The 16,272-nt window shown below is 43.7% G+C and overlaps 1 protein-coding gene across 2 annotated transcripts in view; it reads left to right on the top strand.

Moving 5' to 3' along the window:
- LOC146866452 (UDP-glucuronosyltransferase 2A1-like) overlaps window positions 1-16,272 on the top strand; it is a 203,163-nt gene that overhangs the window by 141,487 nt on the left and 45,404 nt on the right. For both annotated transcript variants that reach the window (XM_085636528.1, XM_085636529.1), the window contains exon 4: window positions 6,674-6,761. In XM_085636528.1, the coding sequence (XP_085492654.1) occupies window positions 6,674-6,761 (88 nt within the window). The remainder of the gene's footprint in view (window positions 1-6,673; window positions 6,762-16,272) is intronic.

The following is a 16,272-nucleotide window of genomic DNA, read 5'->3' as shown; positions in this document are numbered from 1 at the left end:
CCATCTTGTATTCATCTTATTATGGTCAAATAAAAGTCTTTGAAAGCCAAAATGGCAATATTTTGCAGTTCGATTTGTCAGAATGGGCTCACCTCCCGCTCTGGTAGAGCTCACTCTAGCCGCCATGTTAACATGGTGTTAATGTTTAATATATAGAGCGATTATAAACCTGTCAAGTTACAAGATAACAGCAGGGTGCCATCTTGCATCTGCTAATAAAACACCATCCTATGTTTGTTTTATTATGATCAGATAACATTCTATTGAAGCCAGCAATGGCAATATTTTGTGGTTCGATTTGGCAAAATAAGTTAGGGGGAAAGGTGACCTTAAAACAATAGCTAGTCCACTAGGGTTACACCATCATAGGTATATAATGAATATACGAAAATTCCCAATTTTTTGTCAAGCAGCATCCCATTGGTATACATATTCATGTGTTCGCTTCTAAGGATGGAAATAATACGATGGTAGTAATGAAATTATTGAAACATAGTATCAAGTCTTATTGGAAGAATCAGGGACCATGTCACACATGATCTCACAGTTAGGGAGAGCTACTTTTTTAAAATAAAAGTATCTTATTGGTACTTTTACTAGGGCATATCTAGAAATGAGTACATGTACACATGTACAAACACTGTATGACTACTAAAGCCTCTTCAGAAATCTCATCTCAATATCATTTAATACCCTTAAAAAATCTGGATCATTACTGCAATTTTGTCTTCCCTTATCATCTCCCCATATGGCATGGCATTCACCTGGCACCTGGGATGTGCACTTATAGCATGTAGTACAGCATTATACAGTGTCGTCTTTCGGTAAAGTTTGCTTTGGATACTACTATTTTTAATATACAATTCCAAATCCAAAAACACTATTTTCTCTGCACTATATTGATATGTGAATTTTATATTCATGTCATTATCATTCATATATATACAGAAACCTTCCAACTGATGTACACTAACCTCCCAAATCATTAGGCAGTCGTCAATGTAGCGTCCCAAGCGTTATGGGGTGGCTAGAGGGGTAGCAAATCCGGGGCTCCGCGGGTAAGCAATGGAATGAACATATATTTTACTGGGGATGTTACATTGACGACTGCCTAATGATTTGGATGGGTAGTGTGCATCAGTTGGAAGATTTCTGTACATATTTGGAAGATGATGACTTGAATATAAAATTTACATATCAATATAGTGCTTAGAAAATATTGTTTTTGGATTTGGAATTGTATATTAAAAACAGTAGTATCCAAAGCAAACTTTACTGAAAAACAACATAGTGTAATGCTGTACTACATGCTTCAAGTGCCCATCCTAGGTACCAGGTGAATGCCATGCCATATGGGGAGATGATAAGGGCAAGACAAAATTGCAGTAATGAAACGGATTTTCTAAGGGTATTACATGATATTGAGGTGAGATTTACGAAGAGGCTTTAGTAGTCATACAGTTCAGGAAGCCAGTAGTAGAATCGTGAATACTGGTAGGACTAGTACACTGATGAAGAGAAGTCGTGGCAAGAAGACATCGCAGAGAGTGAGATTGGTGGCTGATTATAGTTGGTTTTCATCCAATCTGCGTAAGTGCTTATAGAAACACTGGCATCTACTGGAAACGAAGAAAATACTCAAGGACTACATTTATAATAGACCTGATATCAGCTTTCGGAAAGGCATGACACTTAGTAAATTATTAACTCCCACCTACCCGAAATACAAACAGACTGATACTTGGATGCCTTTGCATAGTAAACGGTTTTTCAAATGTGGACAATGTGGAATGTGCAGGTGGGCATTGGATAAGGCAAAGAAATTTTGGATTGGTGAACTTGAAGAATATGATATCAGATACAACATTAATTGTAACATCAAATTTGTGGTCTATGTAATTGTATGCAACTGATAACGCATATATGTGGGCAGTACAATCGGGAGCCTGAAAGAAAGGGTTGGAGAGCACATGAGAGCAGTGAAATCTAATGATATGAGATATCCAATAGCAGTTGATGCCTCTGAATGTGACTCTCAGAAACAGCACAGAAACTTTAGGTTAATGACGCTAGAGGTGGGAATCGTGAACTGTGTCTGAGACGTAGAGAGGCATGAGGCTACAAGCGGTGGAGAAGAATTTGAAAATAGATCACGAACTTCAATACTTGGGAGATTGATGACTACAATAAAGTATCAGAATGTGCCTGTTTATGTATGTATCAAAAGAATCTGAAAGTTGTGTACATGCACTAATTTATAGATACCAAAAACTGTGAGATCAAGAGGTCATGTGTGACATGGCCCCTGATTCTTCCGATACAACTTGGTATTATATTTTAATAATTTCATTACTACCATCGTATAATTTCCCTACTTTGGAGCGAATACGGTCGCTGAATATGTCTAGCGATGGGATGCTAATTGACAAAAAATTGGGAATTTTCATATAGTCATTGTATACCTATAACTGGGTAACTCTAGATGACTAGATATTGTGTTATGGTCACCTTTCCCCGTAACTTATTTTGCTGAATCGAACCACAAAATATTGCTATTTCTGGCTTTAATAGAATTCTATCTAATCGTAATAATGCAAACATAGGATGGTGTTTTATTAGCAGATGCAAGATGACACCGTGCTGTAATCTAGTAACTTGACAGGTTTATGATGGCTCTATATATCAAACATTAACACCATGTTAACATGGCGGCTACAGTGAGCTCCACCATAGCGGGAGGTGAGCCCATTCTGACGAATCAAACTGCAAAATATTGCCATTTTGGTTTTAAAAGAATTTTGTTTGACCATAATAAGATGAATACAGGATGGGGTTTCATTAACAAATGCAGGATGGTACCCTGCCTTAATCTAATGACCTGACAGATTTATGATGGCTCGATACATGAAACATTAACACTATGCTAACATGGCGGCTAAAGTGAGCTCCACAATAGCATATGGCGCACACATAGAGTTTAGTCCGTCCTCAATTATTCGAATACCTTCAATAGGCTTTCAACATGGCGCCCAGATTGTAAGACATGGAACGTTGCATACCCGCAACAAGCTACTTCATATACGTAAGGTCTACATCAGACTTCGTCTTTCTCCCATACTATTTTGAACACTCAAACCATATTATGCTGCATACGATCGATAGTGTGATACTAACTCGGGTGAAGTTTTGATGTGGCTTTTTTTTATTGTAGCATTTGAATACGGTAACCCGCCGTGACGTGACAGCGTCCGGAAAGGGAACTACAGTCTATCCCTAAACGGGAGTCTTAAATGGAAGCACCTATTCAGTGAACCCACGAAGTACTTACATTATTGAGATCGTACCGTGCCAAAACATTTTGGAGAAAACCGCTGAATTTGAGTGAGCGTTTACATTTGAATAGAATGGTCCGGTTGTAAGATGTAAATCAGTATCAGCGATGGGATATTAATTGATGTCATTTGCATTATGTAATTTTAGAATGACTAAGGCGACATTATCCCAAGAGTGCCTAATTGAAGTTGTGCATACAGATACCCAGGTAAATAGTTTGAAAGGTTATCCTTCACACACACGCAGTTACCTAGCGGTTCTTTTCTGGGATTATATATTTTCTAGGCTGATCTCTAGGTTTTTACACTCTTATTGTAATTTTTTAACTCTTCATCTCACTTTTACTTTGCCCCGAGTATCACTATATTGAAGTCGGTTGTTGCCTATGGTATCCTGCGAGCTCCAGAGTAGCTAATGATCAATGCTCAATAAAGTGCATGGACATTCTAGTTATTAATTATTTTTATGAAGTCGGCTGATGCTGATGGTATCCCTTCATCTCTCAACTAGCTAACAATGACCAATGCTCTAAAAAGCATATGGACTTTTTTTTGCATTAAATTTTCCTCTGACCATAAGGTGTCTTCTACTGGGATCAAGAGGTGGATGCCTTTATAATGTTTTTATAAATTATCTGTGTTCTGTATGAAGTATTGATATTTGAATGTCAAACTGTCTACTTTTTTATTCTGGGGTTAATAACTCATTTACCACACTCACTGCATACAGGCATAGCTAGGATGTCACCCTGAAAGTCACTGGGTGATAACATGTACTGAATATGCCTATTCAAATGAGAAAAGTAAATTGATGTATTATTTTGGTATATGTAGCCCTGATGAAGTCATGAATGAGACGAAACACTTGTTTGCTAAAGTCTGAAGTTGAATCAACAGATTCCTGAATAAAGCAACTCACAAAAAGACTGGACTTCTTATTTTGTTTTGTAGCGTGTGCATTAAGGCTGTGTTTAAGTTTGTTTGGAACCTAGGTTCCATTAGTGGATGTTGGGTGGACATCCCTCCTTACGATTGCACCACTTTAGCTATAAGTATACAGTGAATTTAGTCTGTATTTCTATGAGAGCACCATGTACCTGAAATCACCCCCTTCTGTCTTGTCTCTCCACTTTTGCACCAGTGTCCCTCCTGGCTGTTGAGGGATGGGGTGGGGTAAGGGAGGTCTGTATGGGCCCTGCCGCAGGGGAGGTGGTGATGTTAGTTGGGTGGAAAGTGTGGCCCTGAGCTGGTTGCATCGAGGGTCCTCAAATATCTGCAGGGTCGAAAGGCTATGCCTAAGGTTGGCACTGGTATTTGCTCCCAGGTGCTGTTGCACAGGTCCCAGGTCTATTTGCAGGATGGGGTTATTTGTGGGCCTGCGGTGTGTGCATGATAGTCTGCTTTCCAGGTAAGACCCCGCCTCAGTCTTTAATGCAGGACGCAATCTTCAAACTCCTCTCCTTCTCAACATGTGGGAAGGCCCACCTCTGCCAAGGGCTCCCCCCTCAATGGGTTCAGGAGACACCTCTCTCCTCCAAAATGCTCCACTTGTATTGTTGCAATTAGTCCAGGGCCTGGGGACGAAGGTCTGTCTTAGATGTAGAGTGGACCCTGTGTGGCTGTTCTTCAGATCCTCTCACGCTGGGGGTCTCCCTTATGATTTGACCTGCGTGGTTCACATGCGCAGCGATCACCTCAGGTTTTTTTGTGCTGGCTCCCTCAACAAGATGCCTCTCCAGTAATAGAAAGCATTAGTCCTTTAGACCCCACTGTGGCCCCGTACCTCTCATGCCCTGCAAGGCCCTGGCATTACAAGTGAATGGCCTGATGCCCTCTCTATGGTGCAGGTGTAGATGCTGGTAGGTGGCAGCGATCGCAAGAGGCCGGTGTGCTTAGCAAGTGCCACGCTGCTCTCGGCCGGCTGCTGAGACCCTTTCATGCCGGCTGTCTGGGGAACGCATTCCGGTACTACCCCAATGGTGTGGGCATAGCCGCTATGGTGCTCCGGTGGCATGCTCTCCCACTGGATCACGGGGAGCATAGGGGTCAGGTTCGGTCAGTATTAGATTTTCCTTGGTTCGTGTTCGGATTTCCCCGGCCGGTCTCGAGCAGTGCACAGGACCGGATGTAAAGTAGGCCCCACCAGCGTGCGGTGCAGCCTCAGGCTCCCCGAGATGTTCAGGCCTTTCCCGTTGCAGCTCGGCGATCATGACTGGCCTCGGCCACCATCCCACTTTGTCAGGCTCAGAAGGTTTCATTGGTTGATAGGATTTCGGTGGATTTGCCTGCCCGTCCACCGGGAGCCTAGCTAAGTGTCGTACACCATCTTTGGCAACTAAATACCGCTCCCATAATAAGGAATCTCAATGATATCCTATGTGATAGGTAGGCCTCACATTAGTGAAAAACTAATATCTGAGCATTTCACAACCAGGACATGTAAAACTTTAAAGTTTATGTCCAACTTTTAATTACAATGCACCCCACCCTATGGGCTGAATAGGACTTACATGTATTATAAAAGCACACGCAGGTGCAATAGCAGGCCTGAGCCATGTTTAAAGGACTAATTAAGTGGGTGGCGCAAACAGTGCTGTAGGCCCACGAGTAGCATTTAATTTACAGGCCCTGAGTATATGTAGTGCCAGGGTGAAGATAAAAGGTTTACTGAAAGACTACCCTAAGGCTGAAAGGTTTGACAAAGTTCTGAATTTAAAAGACAATGTTGTCTTTGAGACTTATTTATTATGGGAAGTGGGAAGGTGGGAGAGATCGCTTTTATTTCGTTTCAGGGAGGGCACTGTTCACTATTTGCTTAGAATACCTTTTGGATTTTATGGTGTACTTCACATGGGAGCATGTCCCAGCACAGGTAATTCAAAACAAATCCTGTTACATTTTGGGTTTTTTTTGTACATTTTATGAACATTTTACTAAGCAGTTATTATTACCAATAAGGAGAAAACCTGGTTTTACACAATGCAGGGTGGCTGTACCCTATTTAGAGTTGCTACGGAGTGAAGAGGTTTGTTTCGCAGTTGGCTCCTTTTTTAAATCTGCTGCATTTTCAAGGAAAGGTATATGCAATTGAACTGTTTAAAAATGTCTAAAAAGTATTGCCTGTTTGGGTGTTTGCCTTTGGATTTGAAAAAATGTATTACAATTTTACTATCATGCATGTTTTGTCTACTAGTATTTCTGCCAGCTGTTGGTTTTAGCCCTTAAATTTTGACAACTTTTTGCAACTATATGAGTGTTTTAATGCTTTAATCTTTGTCTTTTATGCATGCCTCTCATTTGCAAATAAAGAATTGACTGATTGACTCAATTTTCCTTCAAAGGTGCTTTGGAGGTACAGCGGGAAGAAACCACACACACTTGGGACAAACACAAAGCTTTATGACTGGATGCCCCAGAATGATCTTCTGGGTGAGTAATCATGTCAAACGATCATTGTGGTTGTCGTTTGTTTTGTCTGATTACATTAAACATGTGAGTATGTGTGTTATGGAGTATACAAGCAGAGCTGTCTTTAATTAGAGGACCAGTCCTATGGACTTGGCTCATGCCCGGGGAAGAGGTTGGTCGTAATTTGTTGAGTCAATGGAAGACAGGGCTTGGAAAGGAGTACATGCTCCAAGACCCACACATTAACCACAGCACTGGATTTGAAGGCTAGTAACTTGTTTTTTATGCACAAGCAAGTTGCTGGTTTTCTATGAATGTCTGGATCCTCATGTGATGGTCTTGCACTGAAGCATTACAATTTGAAAATCATCATCTCTAAGCGAACTCGATCCTGTTGAAATCAGTTCCCACCAGTGACCGGAATGCAGCATTTTATATGATGTGTTTATTAGATATTGTTAGACCCAGCAGTTTTGGGCTAGCTGAGATGCATTACAGCCAGTCAGAACCCACCGTTCCAAATAAAATGAGTGCAATACACTTTTCCGATAACCTGTGCTCAGCCTCTGGTAGCTTGGCACCAAGCAGTCAGGCTTATCCTCAGGGCTCAAGTGTAAAGTGTTGGCACAGCACCCCCAAGCAAAACACTACTTTCCCCTCAAAAAGAATCCAAACCATATAAATAAAAACACCTGACTTTATATTACACACACTGAAATCAAAATGAGACACATATTGTATATTCACTTTACAGTTATATGCAATTGTCAGACTTTCCCATTGCAGAAAGGTTCAACAGTCACTAGCCTCCGACTACATCTTGTGACCCAGCCCCTCAGTCTCTCAACCCCACCAGCCAATGATATACGTTGCCCACGCTGGCACCCTGCTGACTAGACAGTCAGAACCACCTAACATGGAAAGAAACAGTTACTTAATTTCGTTCATCTGGATTAGACCTCCAGGCACCTGACGGTACCTGCACGAGTAGACAAAAGGTTGTGACCCATGAAGCTGTGCTCACCTTCTGGAGAAATGGGTTTCCCCTCAAGCGAAGGTGTGACCTGCCGTATAACCCCAGCAGTTTTCTGCAGATGCCCACAAGGCCCACAAGACCCCTCGAGTCTTGTCGCAATGTTGTCCAAGACAGGGCATTCTATGGCTTGGTCCAGAGAGAGGGAGCCAACGACCTCGGACAGAGGCAGCGATGTCAGGCACTGTCCTCCTCTAAATCTGAAGGCTGAAGACAGTCTCAGCTCCCAGCTCAGGTTCCCCTGACACCCCTTAGACATCACACGCTCTTGTGCACAAGCCAGCACATGTCTCCTTTGTTGCAAGCACGGGTCCCTCGGACTCTATAAGCTTCCCCCCGCACTCCTCAAACTCCTCACATCCCGGCACGTCAGATGATGGTGTATGTCAGGACGGTCCTTGTCCCAACCACCATTACTTCCACCTGTCTCTGCCACACCCAGTGTGGTCCTTATGATCTCGTGGAGCCAGTGAGATCCTTTGTGTCCCTGGAATCTTGTGGATAGGAGGCCAGCTCACCGGCCCTTGGAGAGTATTTTGAGACCCAGCAAAAACAGTTGTCATTAGCCGCAGGCCAGCAAGGTCCAGGCAAAATCCACCAAGTGATAATCCCCTTTTTGGAGGACGACAAACTCCAAGCAACCAAGAGTCTGCGGATACTCCAGTTGCAGTCATTCCTGCCCTAATGATTCCCTGTGTCAATGTACCAGTATTGAACCCGCGTAGCATGGTTTCGAATCCAAAAGTGTCTCTACTTTCAGAGGCCGAAGTCCCAGTAGTTATACCCAGCATGGCCTTTAAAGATACGACCAGTTTAAAAGCGCACTTTTGAAATGCACAGGCCCTCTCTTAATTTTGTCCTGTTTGCCATCCTATGGAGGGAGGTTTGATCACAATCTTTAGTGGGCCAAGACCCTGCCTCATGGAATGCAGGTTTCAATTCCATCTCCACGTAACTGTCCCAGAAAGGCCCTTCAGAGTCGGAGGTCCACAGTGTCAGTGAGTCCCTAGTTTATGGCCCTCTCTTAGGAATTCACAAAGGTGGCTATTTCCCTAGCAGTCAGTTGTGAATTAGGAGACAGGCTGCCAGTCACACAGAGCCACACAAATCGAAATGCCAACTTTCCCAAGGTGACATTTCTTTCACTGTAATGTCGAATCACTCCCACTACCGGAGAGGATTCACCAATACAAACTCATCAATACCAAACACCATACTGTTACTATTCTGCTCGTATAATGCTAGGGAGCCTCACCCTACATCTCCTGATGCTGATCCAATGCGAGAAGCAGGACCCATTGTGTCATTCACGACTCTTTCAGGTAACACATACACACACCTGCCAAACCACGTCCCAACACCGCTCCCTATCACTAGGGAGAACTCTGACATAGCAGGAGACACGCAGCACCTAGCATGTAGCTTTCTGGATGCCAAACCGAGAAACAGTTACCCGTGCATACAGGCCCCACCAGGGCAAAGCAGTGGCACAATCGATGAGCTACCTCCGTGGATGGCACCACCAGCACGGAAGGCCCACAGAGGCACATTCAAGCTGCATGCCACTAGCATAGGTCTTACCCAATGAGAAGGGACTTACAGCTAACTTGAATCAATGTTAATATTAATGTTATTGCAATTTAGATGTAGCGGAAGGCCATTCCAGGTCTTCGCTGCGCAGGCCACAAAACTTCTACTCCCCCAGCTAGCTTTGCGCACTCTGGCTACCGAAATCAGCTTTGCCTCTGTTGAGCTTAGCGATCTTTTAGGTACATACCAAACAAATTGTTGTTTAAGGAACTCGGGCCGACTCCCTGGAGTACTTTGTGGACCAAGCACAGGGCTTTAAACTGAATCCATTTTCTTATAGGCAACCAATGAAGCCTTTTAATCTCAGCCAAGAAAGAGGCATATTTTGGTGTACCTGTAATCAATCTAGCCGCTGCATTCTGAAGGATTTGTAGTTTGTGCATGAGCCCCTCCTGCAGAGTGAGGTAGAGCCCATTACAGTAGTCAAGCCTAGACAAGGATAGGGTAGTGATGACTGTTTGTATACTGTCTTTGGGGAGGTATGGCATTATTTTCCTGCATGCTCTGAGAGTATAGGAGGTAGAGGAGACCACTGCATTCACCTGGTCTTTAAAGCTGAGTTTATCATCTACCCAGACCCCAAGATGTTTTGCTTTTTTCTTGGGGGTGGGTAGGGGGCCCAGTGAGTCCGGCCACCATGCAGGAGTCCAAAAGCTGGTGTCATTACCAAACAACACCACTTCAGTTTTTCCAGAGTAAAGTTTAAGACAGTTCTGAGCCATCCAGCCATCTATGGCTGACATGCACTCTTGGAGACGTGATGCTGTTCTCATCATTGACCCTGGCAGCAATGACACCACAATTTGGGTGTCATCTGCGTAAGAGGTTAGGGAGAAGCCGTAGGATTCAATAAGTGGAGCCAATGATGAGACATAGGTATTAAAAAGCGTTGGGCTCAAGGAGGAGCCCTGAGGGACTCCACACGGCAAAGAGAAAGGTTTGGAAGAGTATTCCCCTAATGCGGCTGTTTGAATTCTGTTAGAAAAAAGGATTCAAGTAAATTCCAGGCGGTGCCATGGATTCCAATCTCCCACAAACGATCCATCAATAAAACGTGATGGACCGTATCAAAGGCCGCAGAGAGATCCAACATGATCATCACCGCTTTGCCTCCTAGATCAAGTACGGACTTTATCTCTTCTGTGGACTTGATAAGGGCTGACTCGGTGCTGTGCCCCACTCTGAAGCCATATTGCGAGGGATCCAGCGCCTGTGAATCTATCAAGAACCTACTAAGTTGTGCGTTCATGAGTTTCTCTGCCACTTTTGCCGGGAGAGGGAGTCTAGAAATTGGTCTGAAGTTATTTGGGTCTTTAGGGTCCAGAGTAGATTTTTTAAGCAGAGGCAATATTGATGCGCCTTTCCAAATTTTGGGAAAGTAGCCTTCAGAAAACATAGAATTTATGACGGAAGACAGAGCCAATGCGACTGGCTCCGTTGCTAGGTTTATAATGGAAGTTGGACAGGGGTCATAAGGAGAACCTGATTTAGTTGTCCTAATGAGATTTAAGGTTTCTATAGGTGTTGCGGGGGCAAACTTATCAAAAAGTACCTTAGAGCCCTTTCCTAATTGACCGTCATCGGACTGGAGGGAAATGGATTTGACTGTTGCATTTGTGAAAATGGAGAAAATTGACTCCACTTTGAGCTTGAAGAATTGAACAATTTTGTCACATAATTCCTGAGTCGCAGTGATAGTAGGAGTAGCCGGGTATGCCAAAGATGTAACCGTTTTAAATAGTTCTTTGCTCGAATTTTTTGCAAGGTTAATTCGATTGGTGAAGAACTCTTGTTTGGTTTTTAGAAGCAGCTGTTTATAGTGAGCTAAGCTGAGTTTGTATTTGTTCCTATCACTATCCTTATATTCCTTCCTCCAGTTTCTTTCTAGGTGTTTGCAAACCAATTTTTGGTTTCTCAGTTCTTGAGAGTACCAGGGGGAGGATGGACGGGCCCTATTAGGGTGGATGAGTTTTCTTGGAGCGAGCTTATTGCCGGCTGCCTCTAGCCATATGGTATATGATTGGTCTGCTTCATCCAAATCGGTGGAGAATGAAGACGATGTCACAGTTAACAGCTCCTGCAATTCCTCAGCATTTATCTTGTTCCAGGCTCTGCTAGCCCGTTGTATTTTTTCTGGTTTACATGTGTGACGGTTGGGAGTGGTGAGCTTAAATAGCACTGCCTTGTGATCTGACCAAACTACTATCATATATACACCGATCCACGAGGGGTTAGCGCTTTAACACTGCACGGCAGTGCCAAACACATTCGCGTCCTAAGGCTCGCATCCAGAGCAGAGAAAAACTGAGAAGGAGAAAAGCTAACTTTGAGGGAAAGCACTTTAGAAAGAGCCATTTCAAACAGATATGAACTAAGGATTCAACCAGTCTTCATTAAGAAAGCAGTCTAAAGTTTATAACAACAAGTTACATTTGTTTAACACCCTATTTTTCTGGTATCATCCAGACACTGACGGCCTGAGTTTAGAAACCTCAGAACTCAGTCGCCATTGTGGCAGTGACTGTGCTGAGATGGTAAAACACCTTATCAGTCATTTTGATAGTTCTCTTGTCATATTACCCTCTTCATCCTATGAAGTATGAACATGGTAACCTTTATGTACATGTACCTGTCAGGTCATGTAGGACAGCTTTCCAGGATTACCCACCACCACACGAATGCAAGCATGTGGCTACTTCACCAGATATTATCTTAAGGGCAAAAATAAACACAACACTGCTGGCTTTTTGGCAAAGTTTAAGAAATTCCTGTTAGAAAAATAAATACTTGTTCTCCTTTTAAATATTCCTCAACTACTAATAAGCAGAGTCCATGTTCACTGATGGCTTGAGACAAAAAAAACATTTTGACCACTGAGCACATACCACCAATCAGAGCATGGAGGTGTAGATTGGCCACGCTCCTGATGCCTGACTTCTAAATAAACTCCGTTATGTCTCACTCAATTCCAGCAAACCTGACATGAAGGGACCCTTTCACACACGCCCTAGTTTTATCCTCCATCTATAGCCCTTGAGAAACCTACCTATGGTTTATGGCAGTGGCGGGTATTAGTCAGGTTCCTGGAGAGCTCTACGCAATATTGGGGTCTGAACTGCAGAGGGCATGGATGCACCCAGCCCTGCCAGCTAGCCATAATGGAGTGCAGTATTGATGTGGAAAGTTTGGTAGGATGCATAGCTGGGGGTTTTGACACGCTGAACCCCTGATGCATGTGGGAGGTAATGGTGTTGGCTATCTCATCAGAGGGACCACTGTTAGCGGCCTCTTAACAGGTTGAGCTATCTCACCCCTTGTTGTATTGTATTGTAATGTATTCTGTTATAACATTTATATGACCCTTACTAACTTTATATGGGACGCTGAAGTGCTTGCCTATATGGGTAGAATTCTACACCTTGTAAGATGTGCAGTTGGAACTGTGTTGTCTTTGTTTTGATCCTGTGTGGGAAGTGTTTCCAAGTCATGTGGTTTGACCATGTGATAACCATCTGGTGTGGTTATTGTGCTGTGGGATGCAGCATTTAGCAGTGTGATGGATAAAGAAGTATTAGAGGAAAGGGCATGGCTTATGGTTTTTAGTAAGATGGCAGCTTTGAGCAGGTTTTCAGCTCCCTTTATGTTTTTTTTTAATGATCATAGTCCTCTAAACTGGTTACCACACTGGGTTGTCCATTGTGAGATTTGTAGTATAACGTTTATGGTCCTGAGCAGGCACAAGTTGGAGGGAGAGATCTGCTGGTATGGTCTTTGTTACTATTATCTCATATATGAATGTTGTTGTGCGATGTGAAGAATGGGCCATACTATGTAGCTAGATGGATTCAGCAGTGGTCGACTAATTAGAGTCTTCTGTTGGTTAGCTGTATGTGGCAGATCTCTGCAGTTATTCCGTTCCTATTCAGTTTGTGATGGGTGATTTATTGTTGAGGACTGGTATGCTACTGGGCGATGGGCATGACCCATTGGGGTTCATTGAGCGTAAGCAGTATAACAGAGGTTTTATGCAGCCTGTTTGAACTAGAGTCCTCTGCCCGACTGCTGAGTATTATGGTATTGGTATTAGTCAGTGCCAGAAGAATTATATATGAATTTACATTACTGTATAATACCAAGGCTAGACATAGGTCAGCTCCTCATAACTTACATGGACATAGAAGATTGTGTGCTGGTTGGGCTGTTGAAGGAGCGATTCTACCTTTGGGTTGTACCACAAACATTTGGGATGATGTAGTTATTTTGGAAGCAGCCATGATTTCACCTCTTGTAAATGGTTCTGAAAGATTTGAATATTGGCTGGCATTAAGTTCCAGAGCTTAGTGGTATGTTCTGACAAAGCGATGCCTCCTATGTAAAGTAAGGAGGTATTATAGTAACTGGTACAAGCCTGGAGCTCAGTGTCCTATTTTGTTTGTATTGTTTGAATTTAACTTGTGGATATAGTGGTCGTTTTCATTGGGCATCTCAGTGGAAAATGCAAAGAACCTTGAGAACTGCACGTCTAGTCACAAGCAGGTGTAACTGTAGGACTGGAGTCATGCGTTCTATTGGGCGGAGGCAGAAAAGGAGTCTTGCATTAGCAATTAATATTAACTGTATTTTGCATATGATTAAACTATAGGCTGTTGGCGTAGTGAAGCTTGGCAATTACGAGTGTATGGATAGATTGTCGCATTTATTGGTTTCCAGAGTATAGGAAGATGCATCACAGTGTTTTCATTGTGTAATTGTCGCTCTTTGTGACCTTGTTGATATGTGGATCATGCATAGGTCTGAATCCGTAGTTACCCCAGGGTTTTTGACCTCTCTTGATTTTGTTTTGGGACTTTTTAACATATTTTATTTATGTAATTTATTACTCTTGCATTATAAGGTGTATCATCAACAGGTGGACTTACTTTATCTACGTGTGTTGCCATCCCCTTTTTTTGTTTTAAATTGTTTTTTTGTTTTTGTCGGTTAAAGAAGCATGAACATGGGTAAGGGGTTGAACCAGAGACATTGCCAGTTATAGATTAACATCACACGTGTTGCATATGGAGGCAGTAGAAGAGTACAAAGTTTGTTGGATATATAAGTGCTACATGCAGCAATGAACAGACATAAACTTACAATCAGAAGTCCAAAGGCATGGAGCACATCACTGAGCCCTCATGGGTTTCTTACTGCAGGGTTCATGTGGCGTTGATATAGGCAGGAGTCCGTCTCAAAATCATCAACAAAAGAGTACATCAAGGAAAAGAAATAGAAGAAATGTAGGGAGGGGATCTGAACAAGCCAGCACAACTTGGGTCTTCTGAGCCCTCTCCCATCTCCCCCAATCTCTGGCATGATCAACAGTGTATACACTTCCCAATGATGAGCCCACCATACCCTAACTTAAGTGGGGGGCTGGTATGGTGCTATCATCTTGCTAGGCTTATGCAGAGCGTTAGGTTAGGACTCTGTATCTGGTTCGCCTACTCTTGCTGCAGCATCTGCATGGTCTGAGAGGTGTTCATTTTGCAAGTCATGTAGTATAGTGTCCTTGTTGGCGGCTATAAGGATCTTACGTAACCCCAAAGTGTCTTGCCTGTGTAATGCAACACTCTCGGATTGGGCCCACACTGGAAGCGACTGTACCCGGGCTATCAGAGGGGGAGGCTCAGGCAATTTCCAATGTCTTGTGATTAAGAAAGTGGGATGTGACCTTCTGTCTTTTTCTTCTGCGAAAGAGACAGAAGATGTGCGCCTCCCACTTGTGCAGTTCTGCAGGGCCCGTGCAGGCGGTCAACCAGGTTGTCATGTGTTGCCAGTAAGTGGTGAGATGTGGACAAGCCCACAACATGTGTAGGAGGTTGGTCTTTGGGAGATGACATCTGGGGCAGTGGGCATCAGCTTGTTGAATGTATCTGTTAACCTTAGCAGTGGTGAGGTAGGCCCTTTGGATTATGTAGTATTGGATGAGTCAGTAGTGAGCGTTCCAAGGGACATGGACCAGGCTCTCCAATATGGAAGCCCACTCTCTATCTGTACATGGACCGGCCAGATCCTCCTCCCAATGCTGACTCGGAGGTGCGAGTGGTATTGCCATGTGTCTGTGTAACGAAGCTGCAAACCATCTCATGAGATGCCTACCCATCCCCATAGCATACAGCTATTGGAGTGTGAGGTGTGTGTGAAGTTCCCTCGACATGTCCTCCCACTTTCCACACATCACCGTGATCAACAAAGTGTGTAATAGAAATTGGCACAGAGGTAGCCCCTCCTCTTCCACTAATGTGTCATAAGGTACTACAGCACCATCGCAATGGAATTCCCCCAGGTGTGTATAGGTCAGCCTCCAGCCAAGCGGAGATGTCCGCAGGCGGGGTGGTGATACCGCCCCTGGGTGTACCTAACAAGGGTATAGCTGGTGCATACTGGGTTGTGGATCGTGTAAGGTACAGTCTACAATGGTAGCACTTATACGCAACCTCGAGTGACTTCGGTGGATTTTTGTGAGTGCAGGGGTGATAGAGTCAGAGTATCGACGATAGGGTCTAGGCCGGGGACAGCATGGCAGTGTCTGGGATTTGCAACCCCACCACCCACCGAGTCGCCCATTGGAGCTGAGAGGCAAGATAGCTCTGCTCCTAGGGACTGTCAGGAAGCCCTTGGCTCCCCGGAAGAAGGGGCCATATCCTCGAAATTACAGCTAATCCAAATCAGAATTCTGCATGGAACCTACATCCCTAGAGGTACGTTGGTCAAAATGGGCAGGGAGGATACTGCGGCATGTCAACGACTATGTGGGCAGGAGGGCACATTCTATCACCTATTATGGGAATGTCCAAAGATCAGATCATATCGGGAGGCTGTGATGACCATAATGATAAAGGTGTGTGGGGCTGACTTACGGCCCAAGCC

This window comes from Triturus cristatus, chromosome 2_1, assembly GCF_964204655.1.
Source record: "Triturus cristatus chromosome 2_1, aTriCri1.1, whole genome shotgun sequence".
Lineage (NCBI taxonomy): Eukaryota > Metazoa > Chordata > Amphibia > Caudata > Salamandridae > Triturus > Triturus cristatus.
Note: the sequence above shows the minus strand (reverse complement) of the source record. Positions and strands in the feature narration are given on the sequence as shown.